General features: G+C 38.6%; 1 protein-coding gene across 1 annotated transcript in view; it reads left to right on the top strand.

The window, feature by feature from the left end:
- The first annotated feature begins 13,838 nt into the window (after positions 1 to 13,838).
- The window catches only part of LOC150085066 (uncharacterized), a 94,930-nt gene continuing 91,175 nt past the window's right edge, over positions 13,839 to 17,593 (top strand). The window contains exon 1 of the mRNA XM_090376453.1: positions 13,839 to 14,249. Coding sequence (XP_090232579.1) covers positions 13,839 to 14,249 — 411 coding nt within the window. The remainder of the gene's footprint in view (positions 14,250 to 17,593) is intronic.

Here is a 17,593-nt window from a genome sequence, read left to right as displayed (position 1 = left end):
TGTAGTACCACAGAGTTGATACGTTGCTCGGGGGTTACTGTTTCCCATATGTAGTACTTTACATTTGTCAATGTTAAACTTCATTTGCCACCTCTCAGCCCATCTGTTCAACCTTTCCAGATCCTGTTGCAGCAGCATAGCATCAGTAGTGTCCTTAACGACCCTGCCAACCTTTGTATCATCTGCAAACTTGGACATTAAACTTGATATACCATCATCAATATCATTCATAAACACCGAAAACAACAACGGACCCAACACTGAACCTTGAGGAACTCCACTAATAACATTAGTCCACGTTGAGCAGTGTCCATTGATTACCACTCTCTGTCTTCTGCCACTCAACCATCCCCTTATCCATAGCAGCAATTTGCCTCCAATACCACTCTGCTCCAATTTGTGCAGCAGTCTTCCATGTGCAACAGTATCAAAAGCCTTTCTAAGATCCAAATATATAATATCAAAGTTATTCCTTGCATCCAGTTCTTTTGTGACTACATCATAGTATCCAATCAAATTGGTCAGGCAAGACCTACCCTTAACAAAACCATGCTGCGTCTGAGCTATAACTGAATTCTTGTCTAGATGATCCTGCAGTGCTTCTTTAACCAGTGCCTCCATTAATTTACCTGGAACAGAAGTTAAACTAACAGGTCTATAATTACTTGTGTCAGCCTTTGATCCTCCTTTGTGAATTGGGGTTACATTTGCACATCTCCAGTCTATGGGTACCTCCCCTGAGTCCAAAGAAGCTCTCATAATTATGGCTAGGGGTTTGCATACTTCCTTTGCTGCCTCCTTTAATATAACTGGATAGATCCCATCCACCCCAGGTGCCTTTTTTATGTTTATCCTCAACAATCTCTCCTCCACTTTCCTCTCAGTTATTACAAAATCATCCAGCTCACTGCCCATGTTTACTTTACCTACATCATTCTCCTTCCTGAATAACTCCTCATGCGTGAATGTAGATGCAAAATACTCGTTTAGATTGTTAGCCATCTGGGCAGGATCCTCAACTGTTGAACCATCAATATCCAGTGGACCAATCTGATTCATTCCTTTCCTTCTCGAGTTCAAATATGTAAAGAACTCTTTTCTGTTTTTCTTTGCATCCTTTGCCAAGGATTTTTCGTAGTCTGCCTTTGCCTGCCTAATCTCCTTTGTGACTTGGTTACAGACCAACTTATATCTATCATAGGCTTCCATGTCACCCATTAATTTGTATGTATCCCATGCATTTTTCTTCTCTGCCACATGTCTCATTAGTTCATCTGACAACCATTTAGGCCTAAACCTTGAACAATATTTCTTAGTTGGTATGTAAAGCCTGGTAGCCTCCAAGATTAGTTCCTTGAATGCTTCCCATTTTGAGTTTGCTGTTGGTAACATCATCAGTTGGTCCCACTGTATAGAATTTAAATACTGTCTCAGACCATCATAATCGCCTTTACGAAAACAAAAACCCTTCCCTTTACCTCTGATGGTAGTTACCTCCTTGAGTAAATCCCACTTCAACACACTGTGATCACTGCCACCTAGTGGTTCATTTATCTGCAGATTCTTAATGCATGAAGAATCACTACTGATAATCAGATCAAGAGTATTGCTCCCTCTTGTTGCCTCACGAACATGCTGATGTAGAAAACAATCATCCAATAAATCCACAAAAGCCTTGCTAGTGTGCGAGTGACCAACCCACAAATTCCAGTCAATATCTGGGAAATTAAAATCCCCCATTATAAGACTCTCTGATTTACTGGCCCACTCTATTTCCCTGTACAATATCTTATTATACTCATCAGAATCATTAGGCCTATAGCACACCCCTACTCTCAATCCTGACTTCCCTATGCCTACGTCACACCAAACCGACTCGACACTGCCCTGTCCATCGATGTCGACTGGCTTCACCTCCTTGGACTTTATGCGTTTCTTAATTAATAGCATAACCCCTCCTCCCCTTCTGTCCTGTCTATCTTTTCTATACACATTGTATTCCCCAAATTCCAGTTCCGCATTACTTATATCTGTGTGACACCACGTCTCTGATATCCCAACAATATCTGCCTTTGATGTTTTGAGCAATACCTCAAATTCTTCAAATTTATTTACCAAACTCCTAGCATTGGTGTACACACAGGTATACATGCACCTGTTTCTATTCTTAGCTACCCTAACACAACCCATGTGTTTACTTGTACCGCAATGACTACCAGCAGTCTCTGAAATATCCGGCATCTTGTTTTTCAGGCTTCTGCTCATTTCAATAGAAGCAGTGCAAGAATCACTTCCACCTCTGCCAGTGGCTACTGTTAATCTATTAGTCCTTGTATCCCCCCCAACTAGCAGTTTTCCGACCCACCTAACACTGCCTCGACAGCATCAGCAAAAATTCTTGCACCCTTTCTATTTAAGTGTATCCCATCCCTGTAGAAGCAATCTCTCCTGTTAACAAGTACAGTCCAGGCTGAAAAAAATTTTACCCCTTGAGCCTTGCACAATCCCTCCAGGGCCGAATTGATCGACAAGGCTCTCATCATATACTCCCTCCTATCGTGTCTGGGCAGAATTGCAGACACTCTCTAGTTCAACCCTAATTCACGGCTTTTTTTCAACAGTGACCTGTACTTGCTAAGTAGTTCCGCCGGTCTCCTACTCTTAATATCATGTCAATGTCATTAAGGAAGTTTGGAAAGAGGAGCGGCTCCGATACTGATACCTGAGGGATTTCACTTTATACACTGGTCCACCCTGAGGAATGTCCACCTATAGGTACTCTTTGTCACCTAAATTTCAACCAATCCCTAATCCAACGAAGGATTTTGTATCAAACGGTTTTATGATTTTGTCATAACAATTGAATAGACTGGTCAGACAAGACTTACTCTTCATGATTGCTGGGACCCATTAAGGATATCATTCCTATCGAGGTCGTCCTGTTATCCTTATCCACTAGTCCATGGTCTTTACCACCACTGAAGTCACACTCACTGCTCTCTACTTTCGCCTCACGTCTTTTGTATCTGCTTTGTAGACTGGGATTGCATCAGAGGTTAGCCAGTCCAGGGTATCCAAATTTCCTTAAGTGTATCCGAGTCATATACACTCCTTAATCCTGTAATTCTGTGAATTACATTAGTAATAGAGTTTTACGCGTATCAACTTTGATCATATTGCATCCTACATATCATGTTTGTAAATTTCGCTTGTGCTGTGGTCAATTTGCAAGTTTGCTGGACAAAAAATCCGAGTTTCCCGTTCACCCTTGCTTGTGACCGATTAACTCAGCCATGTTGTGTTTTAGGAGCATTAGCTACTAAGGCCATATTGCTCTGCGTGTATTGCTTGTAAATTGAGAGTGTTCTGAGGTTGGTTTTCTGTTTTTTGGACGAAAAACTCATTTAAACCCATTTCCGAGAGTAAAAAAAAAACATGCAACCCTCGCCTGAGACCGTCTAACTGAACCACGTTGTGAAAAAGGCCCCTAAAAATTCCTCACCTTATCGACCGGACTCGAACTCGGGTCTTTTCCAGCTACCAAAGATCTTGTACATTTAATAAAAGAAATCTTCAGAGTAGATAAAAGAAAATTTGTTTTTAGTTTGCCTGATTGAATTCTTAGATAAAATAAATAAATTTTACCCTGATTTTATGCTCTGTAACAACAAATATTTCTTCCCTTCGCTAACTACTTCACAAAATCAGAGGAATAGAGGAGAGGGACCAAACAACTCTATTCCTGCTCTAATAATTATTTATTCGGTGTGTAATTTTGATGCAAAAATGGAACATACTTTCATAAAATCACATCGGCTTCCAGACTTCATCAGTCAAGTCTATTGGGGGCACGCTGAAATGTAGGTCGTCTTTGATTTGCATCCAAACCACAGGAAACTAAAGGGTGGTGTAATAATTACCTGTCTCGTGACCAGTGCATCGTCTGGTAAATCATGAGTTAAATTTAAGTAAGAAACAATCAAAAATGGGTCAACGTTGGCTTAATTTCTTCATTCAGCTTCTCAGCATGGTAGGATCGGTACTCTAATATCCGTTAAAAACAACTCTCAGTGCACACGCAGTTCAGTAGGTCATTACAAAGCCTTGCAATGAATGCCAGTAGGTTGCGTTGTCTCATCGTGAAAAGCTGTAATAAACTGCACGTAAGAGCAGAATGCAAAATCTATTCTGATGCCAAAGATTCAACCTTTTCGAACAAACATTCTGCAATAAAGGTTCCCAGGCACAAAGGTAGCTTGCTTAATTGACTGTTTGTTGTGGTGGAGCAAGTTTCTAATGGAGAGTTACTTTGACATTTTTAAAAAAAAAAGTTATCAGAAATAAACTGGTGTGCAAAATTTAAGGACCAGCCAGCTTCTCGTAGGAGTGGCCTGGATATGGGAAAAGCGTACCAAAAGAACCTCGTGAGGTACAGAAAGGATGAAGGAAACAACACCGACACAACAACGGTAACAAATCGGTACAGAGGGACTTTATTCAAAGGAAACAAAGCACTGGCTGCCATGATATAGATGCATCATTGCCAAAGATGGAACAAAGGGAAGAGGTGGTCCTCAGTAGGAGATATGGCCACCCCTAACGTCGATGCAGGTTTTGCACCGCCTGTCCATACTTAGAACAATGTTGTTGATAAGTTCTTGCGGTAACATTCCTCTGTCAGCGCCATCTTCAGCGTGTGAACATTTTCTGGTGGATGTGGACGTGCCGCTAGGAGTTTCCCCAGAGCGTCCCATATGTGTTCGATGGGATTTAGATCGATAGAACGGGCAGGCCAATCCATACGAACATTGTCCTCACTTTCCAAAAGCATATCACAGCCGCAGTGCGATGTGGTGTGGCGTTATCATCCATAAACACACTAACTCGGGGCCAATGGCGCCTCGGAACAGACGCACAAGGGGAAGGATTACCTCAGTACAGTAGCGTGCACCGGTTACAGTACCGCCTTCCAATATCTGGAGTTGTGTACGCCCATCCAAGATAACGCCTCCCCAGACGAGGACACCTCGACCGCCATATCGATCCCTTTCAGTGATGTTTGCTGTGTGATACCGTGTGCCAACCTCTCGCCAGATTAGCTGACGTCCAGAATCGCTGTTGAGACTGAATCTACTCTCATCAGTAAAGAGTACCTTAAGTAAAGATTTTGTGGTTGTAACCTTTAGAAATTGTGTTGGTCCTTAAGTTTTGCACACCAGTGTATTTTGACCTTTGATTTTGAAGTAAGCGCTTTTTTTTTTAATTCTGGAAAACCCAGGATGTTTCCAATAGAGACGTTAATGTTTAATTTCTCTTTCATAAGAGAAGATCCCAATCTCTTTATTAGTTAAAGCTCTTTTCCAAAAAAGTTGAATATTTCCAAAAAAATCCTTCCGAAAAGCCCCAGTTCTTCAATTTTTCCCCCTCTCTATTATTTTCTTAATCTTGACATACTTCTTTTTTCAAATGTGACAATCAGTCTAAGAGGTTCTTTTTTCATGTTCACTTCTAGTAACTTCTATGCAGTCAATCAACATTTCTCGAAATTTGTGAGGTCGATAAAAATTCAATACTAAAGGTCAAGGTAGACTAATCTGGCAATGAAGTGACCCAGTTGTTAATATTTCACGGGTCAACGAAATGTTGACCTAATTAAACATTTGTTGTCCTCGTGAGTAGCACAGTTGGTAGAATCACCCTCCTCCCCACACCGGGTGGAAAAGACCCCAGTTCGACTCCCGTCGATGACGTGAGGAATTTTTGAGTCTTTTTCACAACGTGGCTGAGTTGGTCTGTCTGATCTCCTCAGACAGCATAGTTTTTTCTAGGGTTTTTCGTCCAGCAAACAGCAATTCGACCACAGAACATGCGAAATTTGCAGACAGCATACACGTCAATTTCGCAACACCTCTGACCAATCATGGCTCTCAAGTCCATAAGCTTAGCAGGTTTCCTGCGAAAAAACTCATTGAAGAAACTCCATAAAAAGAGTGACATAATCACAGGTGTACAAAAATACTTGCAGTTGTGACAATAATTGGCGAATTTGAAGGAACTATTTCAAACTACCAGCAATTTTAAATAAAATTCAATTAGTTTTAATTGATAATATGAATTTTTAAACGTTTCGTGTGACAGTTTGCGATATCCATACTTTTATATCAATCCAGTTGCATAAAAGTGATTGATAAATATTTCTGCTAAATTCTTCTGTTTGTTCTCTTTACTTATTTATAAGTAGTGTCGCTGTCCTCAATTCAAATCAAACATTGGTCCCCTTCTGAATTCACGGTTAAGGTTTTGACAATGGGGAAGGAAGACGGGAAATGTCCGAAAAACAACGGACTCTGCCTCATCATTGGATGTCACCACGTTGACACGCAACGTGTACAGACAGACATGACCTTTTAATTAAGCAATTACGGTTACGAAGCGAAACGTGGGTGTGTTGGGGGACTACATTTCTAGGAAATACTAACAGAACACATAAAAAGAATTCATGTGATCATTTATGGATGAGCTTTCCTTTTTCCTCTTATTGATGGGCTCTGCACACTTGCGTGTACAGAAAGAAAGATTAATACTAGCATGTATACACTCCTGCCTAAAAAGTTTGGAATTACAGCGTATGACAACAGTTTTCGTTAATTTCTTTTTGAAATTCGCTATGACAACATAAGGTTAATATGAAAAAAATAACATACTATAAAGCATTTTTAAGATTTTTTATTTAAGCATTGAAAAATTGACAATAAAAATATTGAAATGATTAATATTAACAACTATACTATCCTGTTTCATCCCCAAAAAGAAGGGTGAAACTGGACAGAAAGTTCGGCAACAAAATTCGTTATGAACACGGACTTTGAGATTTGGAATGTGGAACGTGCGAAGATTAACAGGGAAATTAGAGGAAGTGTTTAAAGAAGTTATAGATCTAGTAGTGAAAGAACGCCAGTTGATGAATTCGTACTTCCAGCATAAAGATATCCACAGATTTACTTCGGTGCTGCACACAAGAGGCCTAAGTTCTATTATTGGCCATCTGATTGTAAAGCGACAGAAGTGCTGCATTGTGAGGGATGAGCGAGTATCGAGAGGTACAGAGTGTGTCACGGACCATCACTTGTTGCGTGCACAGGTAATTGTGCCTGGGAGGTCTAAAAGGAGAAATGAGCAGGATGGGGGTATCAGGTTGGAAAAACCACGATATATGGTTAGCTTTCTTCAAGATGAGAGTGTTAGAGGGTTGTATGAAAGTAGGATTAATGCAAAAATGAAAGTGAAGTCTACAGTCACTTTAAAGATGTGGTACGTGAGGTGGCTAAGTAAGCACTTGGTTTTGAAAGGAAATTAAATAACAATAAGGAGGAGTGGATTACAGAAGAAGCAGCTGAAGTCATCACTGAGAAGGAAGCAGCATATTAAGTTTGGCTAAGCTCTGGAAGATAGGAGGAACAGAAAAGGTATATAGTTATTAAGAGGCGAGTGAAAAAAAATTGTACGGAAATATAAGGAAGAATGTTGGAAAAGAGTTTGTTCTGAGATTAACCACTCGTTGAAATGTAGCAGGCCGGCTCGGGCATGAAGCGCATGAAAGTACAAAGTCGCAAAGTCATATTCAGTGGCATTGGGTTTAGTACCTTGACAACCTGGATGAAACATTTTAAGAACCTCGTGACAGAGGACGGAAAGGAATACGTAGAAGGAGATACAAGCGGCAATCCGAGGGTACAGGAATTGATGGATCCTAGTTTGGAAGATGAGGTACGAGATGACTTGGCAAGGATCACAGAATGGGAAGGCAGCTGCCCCAAGAGAAGTGCCCATGATGTTATGGAAGTATGGAGGTGCTCCACTGATAAGGATGATAACAATAATGTTAAATCAGTTTTCAGAAAGAGATGCTACCCCAGATGATTGGTCCTTTTCATATGTAACTCCTATCATTAAGAAGGGAAATCAAAACGATCCTTCAAATTACAGGGGCATTAGTGTGATGGCCTCCACCAGGAGATTATTGAGTAAAATTTTAACTGTGAGGTTAGAGAAGAGTATTGCTTCCTATGTGTCAGAAGAATAGGCTGGCTTTTCTGTTTAAAGTCCTGTATTGATAATATTTTCACCTTAAGGCAGATGATAGAAAAAAGAATCGCCAAAGGGAAGGAAACACATTTGGTCCTTGTGGACCTTGAAAAAGCGTACGATTCAGTTCCCATTAGCAGATTCTGGGGATCGATTCGGGGGGAGATGAATGTGAACGAGGCGACAATCAATTTGGTTAAGAGAATGTACAGACATTGCAGAGCAGTTATTTATTAAGTGTGGGGACTAGTATCGGCTCAGTTTATAACATTCAAAGGCCTGACACAAGGATGTGGGATGTCACTCACCCTATTTAAGATCTACCTCAATGCAGTACTAGCACGTTGGAACGCTTCGTGCAGAGCTATTGGAATTTAGATTGGGGAGAGTGTCATTCATTAACTATTATTCGCCGACGATCAAGTGATAATTCCTTAGGTTCGCGATGAGATTGACTTCATGATGATATTGGTTGATGTTTAGAGCATGGAAGGTCTTAAAGTTAATTTTACAAAGATTTCGTGGTTGGTAGAGAAGGCAGAGACTTAGACCTTTTAGTCGGTAAAGTCAAGACAGTAGCCACTTCAAATACAATATTTGGGATCTATTTTCATAAGTTAGAAACGTGTGAGAAAGATTTAATTGTTCTTTTTAACCGGCCCGCACTGTTATTAGACAACTGAATGGTATGTTGTGGAGTCGAAACATTCGACAGGAAACCAAGATGATGATGCTCCAAATGATAGTAGAGTGTGTTTTGACGTATGGTTGGGAAGGACGGACGTTCAGTGCGAGGGAGAAGAGTGGAATAAGAGCTACGAGGATGAATGGTTTAAAGAGGAGTCTGCGTGTGTCCCGCCTTCAAAGAGTTTGGATTGAGACCATCATGGAGAGATTGAATTTGCAAGAAAATGTGGATCGCTTGGAGTGTCGATGTTTGCAGTGGTATGGGCACATCCAACGGATGCCCCAAAAGAGTGACGGTCCAAATTTCCTTGGGAAAAAAAAATTAGGTTTCTCGAGTAACAATTTCATCCAATCGTGCATGTTATGTTATAAATTGCGTATGTTGTTTGGTTGGTTGCCTCTTTTGCTGGACAAAAAAAAAAAAAAAAATCTCACTGACCTCGTGAGAACGACTAACTCGGGCACAGAGTGGAAAATAAAACCAAAAAAAAAAAAAAAACCATAAACGTTCCTCGTGTGATTGAGGGAAGATTCGAACGCGAGCCTTTTCCATGCAGTGAGGGGGTAACGATGATTATAACCACTGTGCTACTCCCGAGGTTTCATTCCAGACAATTTGTTTTCATTTTCGAGAACACGTGAAAATCAGATCAATCTGACGAGAACGATGAGCGAGGCAACGGTTCATAACCAGCCTGATGAACTGCAGCCATGGCAACAGCAAATGCGTGAACAGGTGTTTTAACTTGGTGAAACAAAACCCTTTTATTCAGCTATCTTGGCTTCTTTGATTTTATCGCATCTCGTAATTATTTACTAAATTAGCATAGTGTTGTCTAAAAGGACACAGAATGTCATTCAAGCTGCAATACTTGCACTCTCACCTGAAATTTTTCAGATTGATCAAATCTGGGCAATGTTAATGAAGAAATTCTACCAGGACATATAGTCAATAGAGAAAAAACAAAAGATGGAATGAATATGATTGGCACTATATCTGGTTCTTGGTTCGGGATGATCACACTGACCACAAAAGATAATGACGTTCGAATGTATATTTTTCAGGAATTTTTTTTTATTAATCAGAAGGTGGTCTCTTCTTTTTAATTTGCTAATTTTCAGCTTGTTTACTCGTATCAAAGGTTTAATACTCTATTCTGTGCAGTGGTTAGATATTGCTGATTAATCTGTTGTAGTGTTATTTACTATTTATTTATTTTATTATTATTATTATTTCTGAGCAAACCATTGAAACTATGCAAAATTATTAAGGTCATATTCGAAATCAGCATACCTAAATTCATAAAAAATACAAAGAAATGCAGAAAAACCAGAACCTTTTTTTGAAATTTTGTTACCTATTTCATCATTCACTAATTTTACAAACCGACAACAAAGTAGAGCTTATACGAATCTCATTACGTAAGGATTACTTACAACTTTGACGGAACAGTTGAGATGAGTTCTCTTAGTTGTTGGGAATCGATTAGTTCCAATCTATCTTTGTGTCCCAACTGAAGTCCAGATATTTAAGTCAGATGGTATAGCAGGAATCTAAGGATCTTATAGGAATGAGCATAATCTTCCTCGTGAAAATTTCTTTTTTTTTTTTTCAACAAAGAAATTTAGCTATAACTTTCCTTGTCTTTTAAATCCCTTTTAGAATTAAACTTCAAGTAACCAAGATCGGGTCTGCTGTGGCCCTGCCGTAACAAAACTAGGACACTGTTACTTCCCAGCTCGTTAAAATGCATGATCAAAGGTACTAATCATAGCAGTAACAATCAGAAACTTGTGATCCACTCTGGCTCATAAATAAGAATTACATTCATTATTTCAAAATCAAAATCATTCTCTTTCAAAATCATCTTCTCTCTTCCAGTAATCCAGTCCTTGCCAAATCTACTTCTTATATATGCCACAATAAAACAATATCAATAAATAGGATTTTCAATTTAAGAAGTTTAATTCTTTTCTACTATAAAACATTATTTTATTTGTATACGAACCCTAACAGATTTTAAACTTGATCGGTGCCGTAAGTTTCATTGCCAAACGAAGTTATCGTATGTGATGTGTTGGTGTTTAAACTTGGCCGTGGTACCAAAAATATATTTTTAGAGTTACTAAATAACTAAAATGGAAAGAGAATTCCTTCAAATGACTACGAACTATTTGTGAAATCAAATCTTTATATAATGTAAGTAATTAAATATATTTAAAGGCTACTGATAGTTATAAATCATAGTGCTTTGAATTATATTTATGTTGGCGAAATAACTGATAAAAACAAATCAAAAAACAAAAGCAATAAGTATGCATAAATAAGTGATTAATTATCATATTTTATTATTAAAATATGATAATACAATAAATGTAATGAATGCAATGCTCTTTTAATAAGCCTATTTGATTTTATTTTTAAATCAAAAGAAAAGAATGGTCAAATCTAGATTTCACGATCATTTTATTTTCTCTTTTTAAGTGAGTTTTTATATTATCCATTTGCATTGATAGAGGGTTGTTAAATAAATGAGAACATGAATAATCGTATAAACAAAATGTGTTCTCGAAGAGTTTGTCAGAATACATTAATTCGTTCTCTTGTCACGTGATCGTTCGTTGCCATAGCTATCGTAACAGTTTTGTGCGTTCAGTGCTCTGGTAATACTTCAAGTAACGCGCATGTCTGTTAAAATGGACCACTGCTGCCTTGTGGGAAATATATGCCTGTCATATTAAAAAAAATAAAAAAATACTACTGTATAAGTAGAATACTGTCAAATTGTATAGTGATAAGTCAATATTTTCCGTTTATTTTAGAGCAAAATAATACGCACGCAAGCATGCGCACGCACGCGCATTATAGTGCGTAACAGTAGGAACTGTTATTAAAAACAAGTCGATTGTAAGCAATCGATCACAAACTCGTGATAAAATAATGTAAAATAATTTTAATTATTTATCCCTTAGTCATTCCACTTCAGCTAATGTATTAACTGTACGTTAAGGATTAACTGTACTCTGTCAACTTCCAATGATCTATGAATATTAAGAAAAGAAAGTATTTCATTATTTACAGTTAAATTCATTATTTTTATGATCAAATTATTGAAAGTTTGAATACGTGCTATTGGAAAGTAATGACGGTATTTATCAATATATAAAAAGCAACTTTAAGCGCGTGTGTGTGTACAGGTACTTTCATCAACTAGCCGTTTATTGATGTTTTCAAAGTAAACTTGTCCTCGTCTTTAAATTCGTCCAGCATCATTAATAAAGAAGTAGCGATGTCACTGCTGTAACAATCGTGCAATCGTATATTCATATTTTATTTGCATTCATATTTTAGCATGCTGATCTGGTAGCATGAGTCATGTTCTGAACAGTTGTAAGCGGTGCACCTATCCATTTGAAATTTTTATAGGGCAAAGGGAAAAATCTATTTATGTACTGAATTGTTTTAATAAGTCAAGGTATTCATTTTGTTTTCGAATTGATTTGTCTAACATCGTAAACAGCCCCTCCCCTTTAAAGGCTTCGCGAGTGCCTTCTAAAAGTGGATAGTAGCGTACTGTTCACTAAGTAACAGTCATTTTATATTCATATCAGATTATCTAGCGAACAGTATAAGTCGGGCGCAGTTTCCTTTACCTGACAGTAGGTACAGGAACCACCTGCAATATAATCGGGCCAGAATAAGTCTCGGTAAGGTACTTAAATATTGTAACATGGCAGTCATACAGTTTGAATGTTCCGCATATCAAACCCTGTTTGAAGTGGCGAGTTCACTGTAGTTCCGTGGGTAGCAGAGTGGTTAAAGTCACCGTCCTCCCCATACCGGTTGGTAAAGGCCCCGATTCGAATCCTGTCAGACGCGAGGAACTTTTATGGATATTTTTTCACCCTTTGTGGCTGAATTAGACGGTCTCAGGAGATGATAGAAATCCTCCCCTTCCCCGAAACTCAGGTTTTTTATACAGCAAAACGGACAAACCGACTAGAGAACAAACGTAGTTTAGGGATATACCGGTAATTAATACACATTGGTTCATTATGTCCATAAACTCAGGTAACTGTAATATGATCGTTCGTTGAGGCTCTGGAACTGTGTAAACAGGTTCTATGAACCACACTGTTCGACAAAATTAACAGAACCAAATGTTTTTCATGAATATTTTATTGCTAACATTGTCGCCAAAGGCGCATATTTGATAAAATAGGCATCCTGACGTGCAAATTCCGATTATCCAATAGAAATCGATCCACCACCTTACAGAGCTGCACATTATGCAAATTATTCATGCCTATAAAAACACAGGTTGCGACCACATCACTTCATTACCGTTTTTTTTTTTTTTTTTTTTTTAGCTTGCTCAGTGGGGTAGCCTCACCTCCAGTACTCAGGATGGCAAATCATCGTAGTTTAGATAATTCTTTGAGATGGCGGACCGTTGAACGACTTGAAGCTGAATAGTCACAGGCGAGGTGGCACTTTGGTGTATCGCAGTGGTTTTCAACCGGGACCGCTAGAGGGATTGTTGGTTGGATTAATCGTTAAAATGTGCTCCTGTTCTTAAGATTATTTAAAGTTTTTTAAGCCTCCCCCTGCTATAAAATTATGTGCTTCTTAAAGACGAAGAGTTGGTGAGTTGTTCTGTTAAATTTTGGGTGTCGGAATCGTGGGGTTGTGCTGATATCATCGAGTGAAGTATTCTCTTTCATTATTTGAATACTATACATAGGAATACATAGGTTTAACACTGGAATATATACCGTTCTGAAATTTCCCATAGACTTAGCATTAGCCCATAGACTTTTCATGGGAGAAAATGGCTACCTGAGAAATTTTGTTTAAAAATATCCATGGAGATGGAAAACAATAACTAGTGCCATCTCAGTAAATACATAGTACTGAATAATATTATATATAATATAATTCAAAATATACATATTTTGAAGTTGTGTGATTATTTTCGGGATATTTTAAAGAAGAGAAATCTATCCAGCTATAAGATTATTTATTTATGGCTTTTGTTTCTTCACTAAAACAGACACTCTTAAACATGGATACGGATTTAGAAAAAACTTTAACTAGACATTCTGAAGCAGAGAATTCGTCTTCCGGATCGGAGTTAGTGGATTCGGGGAGGAGAAAGAAATCTTCAGACAATGTAAAAATGTCTAGAGGTAAAAAAACACCTAAAACGCCCAGAGTGCTTGCTCCTCGGTTGGACAAAGATAAAGACAAGGATAAGGATAAAAATCCTCAGGTGTGGGTGGAAGAGTCTACCCCATCAATAGAAACGGATGTTAATCTAATTACTACTACGATTAATACGGATAATCAAAATAGTTCTAGTGAAAATGATGTGGTTCGGGATTCGTCATTTACCGAGGGTTTGGACCTTGGTGGGTCCATAGAGGCTTCTGCTGTGTATTCAGCGGTAGCCAAAATCCGAAAGGCTTTGGGTGAGGTAATGTCAGCTGATTCAAGCAAAGTAACAAAGTTGGCCTCAAATCGCATCCACAGTTTGTGGGCAGATTTGGAGGCAGTCACAACAGCTTTATTGATTGACAATGAGCGATTAAAAGCTAAATCAGAGGAACTAGAAATTCGAGCAAATCATTTTAATCAGCTAATGGAGAAACGGGCAGCTCCTCATAGATTATTTGCTGATGCTGTTAGGCAGAATTTGGTTTGTGAGAATTTAAATGGTGATACTATTGTTAGAGAGGCTACTGAGAGGCGCGCAATGGGTGTTGCAGCTGCAGATAAGGTTGTGCATGTGTCCTCGGTTAGTCCTCGTGGTATTTCGGACCCTAAAAATATTGTTATACTTAGACCAACAGAGAATTCTGCTTTGGCTTCAAGCCAAGACGTCAGGAATGCGGTGGCAGACGCAATTAAGAAGGATTATAAGAATATGAAAATTAAAAATATTCGTCTCCTGAGGAATAAAGGGGTTTTATTAGAAACCACAAACTCAGAAGATGCAACTAGGATAGGGAACGTTTCAGCTTTAAAGGTGGTTGGTATATCGATCGAGAGGCCTAAAATGTCAGATCCAACAGTGCTTGTATACGGGGTGCCTAAGGAGTTTACAAAGGATGAAATCCTGGAGGATTTATATTATAAAAATTTTAAAGATTATGAATTTACTCAGGATGAGGTAAAAGATGAAGTAACATTCAGATTTAATTCTGGATCTGGAACTAATGCAACTAATTGGGTCATTGGTTTCAGCCCTCGATTATATAAATGCTTGTTTCATAATGAAAGAATTTTCCTTGGATTCGGTTCACATAGGTTTCGGAAATTCACGGTGGTGAACAAGTGTTTTAGATGTCTGGGTTTTGGACATGGTGCACAGTCATGTTCACACAAGACTGTTTCTTGTGGTCACTGTGCTAATGGGGGTCATGTTTTCGCTGAGTGCCCTCACAAGGAGGATCCTCCACAATGTATTAATTGTAAGAGAAGAAACAGAGATTGTAATCACTCCGTAAGGGACATTAAGTGTCCTGAGTACATGAGAGCAGTGGAATTAGCAAACATGCGCATCAATCATGGATAATAACTCCTCTGATTTTACCTCTGGAGCTTTGCAAAGACATAGAGATTTAAAAAGTTTGCAAATAAATGGGCAGCGCTGTCGGCAGTTGCTGATGAAATAAGGGTGATTGCCTTGGAGCATTGTATAGATATTGTTTGTATACAGGAGCCATTTTATTCCTCACAAGTGGGAGGGGCAGCTCATAAGATTATGGGTTTTCCTTCTTCTACTAAAATAGTAGCAGCTGTGGATGTTCCTCCAAAATCCGCTATTGTAATTTTTAATCAAGACCTTGTTGTAACGTCAATCACGGGTTTGTGCTCGGCGTGTATGACAAGCATTATTGTGTCTTCACAAGTTTCTTCTTTCTGCCTAGTGTCACTGTATTGTCCTCCATCGGAAAATATTCAGATAGCGCTTCATAATTTGGAAAATATTTGTTTAAGATATGCATCCCATAATCTCATTCTGACTGCTGATTTTAATGCAAAATCACATTTTTGGCACAGTGGATATACTGATGTGAGAGGGAACCAATTTGAAGACTTCTTATTATCTCATAATCTTGTTGTTCAAAACCTTCCAAATAAGCCGTTCACCTTTCCAACTGTAAATGGAGAGTCTAATATTGACGTAACTGTGACATCTCTTCACATGTGCGATTCTATTTTGAAGTCAATTTGGGAAGTCAATTCTGGTTTAGTAAATAGTGATCACCGTGCAATTTCATTTGATCTCTGTTTCGAAGTAAGGGAAAAGAGCTTCGCTACGAGTGATCTGTCTAGATTTTCTATGGACCGTGTTAACTGGAACAATTTTAAAAATTATTTGACTACAGTTTTCGATAGTGATAATTGTGCGATACCTGGAGAGAGTTTAAATGGTATGACAGCTTATGAATATGTAAACTATGTACAGTATCATATTTTCCAGGCTTGTGTGCACTCCACGAGGAGAAAAAGGACTAAAAAGTTGTCTGTGCCGTGGTGGACTCCTGCTTTGTCTTCTCTGAGGTCTCAGGTATGCCAGGCTAGGAAAGTATACCAAAGAAATAGACATCTCTCTAGTGTTGATGTGGAATCGTTTAAAAATGCCTATAAAGAGAGAAGAAAGGCCTTTCATAAGGCTATTGCTGAGAGCAAGAGAACTTGTTGGCAAAATGTGGTTAATGAAGTTGGTAACAGAGATCCCTGGGGTCTCGTGTATAAAATCTCTCGTAATAAGTTGCTTTGTGGAGAAATATACAACACTGTATTGAACAATAATGATGAGACATTGGATTGGTTTTCTACTGTGGAAACGATTGTTAGAAGACTATTTCCTCAGGATCTTCCTCAAGATGATTCACCTGAACAAACGGAGATACGCCGGATGAACTCTGAGTTTACAGGAGCAGGTGACGCTGAAGCTGAACTCTTCAGTTTGGTGAAGTTGGGTGCAGCAGTAGCTAAATTGAACGTTAAGAAATGTCCAGGTTTGGACTTAATTGAAAATCAAGTAATCATTAGGTTTTATGATTACTTTCCTCAAATTATGTTAAATTTGTTTAATAAATGTTTCACTGAAGGTACTTTTCCAAGACCGTGGAAGATGGCACTGCTAAAGATATTGCATAAGCCTGGTAAGCCCAGGACTGATCCGAGAGCATACAGACCAATTTCTCTCTTGGCGAACATGGGTAAGGTTTATGAAAGGTTACTTGCTCCCAGAATTTCTGCGATGTTAGAGGATAAGCATCTGTGTTCTGCTGATCAGCATGGATTTAAGAAGGGGCACTCTACAGAGGACGCCATAACATCTCTTTTAAAGTACATTAAGGATTCTTCTGAGAAATATGTTCTTATGGTCTTTATAGACTTCGAAGGAGCATTTGATTCGGTATGGTGGGAAAGTGCCCTTCGATCTCTAGTGCTTGCAGAGTGTAATAGTTACATATTTAACACTATAAGGTCATACTTTCAGGACAGATTTATTACTGGGCGTGCACGTCATCTGTCATATAGTGCCAGTGTCTCGAGAGGCTGTCCTCAAGGTTCGGTTTTGGGACCTCTCTTTTGGAATGCAGTTTTAGATCAGTGGCTTGTTAAGGAGAGTACAGAGGTTGCTAAGATAGCTTATGCTGATGACCTTGTGATTGGAGTTTCTGGGCGCTCCAGACTTATATTGGAAAGAAAAATACAGTCAGTTTTAGATGATTTAATGGAGTGGGCCAATTTGAACAAATTGAAGATCTCTGCAAGTAAGACCTGTTTTATGGTTTTTAA

This window comes from Mastigoproctus giganteus, chromosome 6 (assembly GCF_048544385.1).
Source record: "Mastigoproctus giganteus isolate SK-2022 chromosome 6, ASM4854438v1, whole genome shotgun sequence".
In the NCBI taxonomy this organism is placed as follows: Eukaryota; Metazoa; Arthropoda; class Arachnida; order Uropygi; family Thelyphonidae; genus Mastigoproctus; species Mastigoproctus giganteus.
This window is presented reverse-complemented; position numbering and strand designations above follow the sequence as displayed.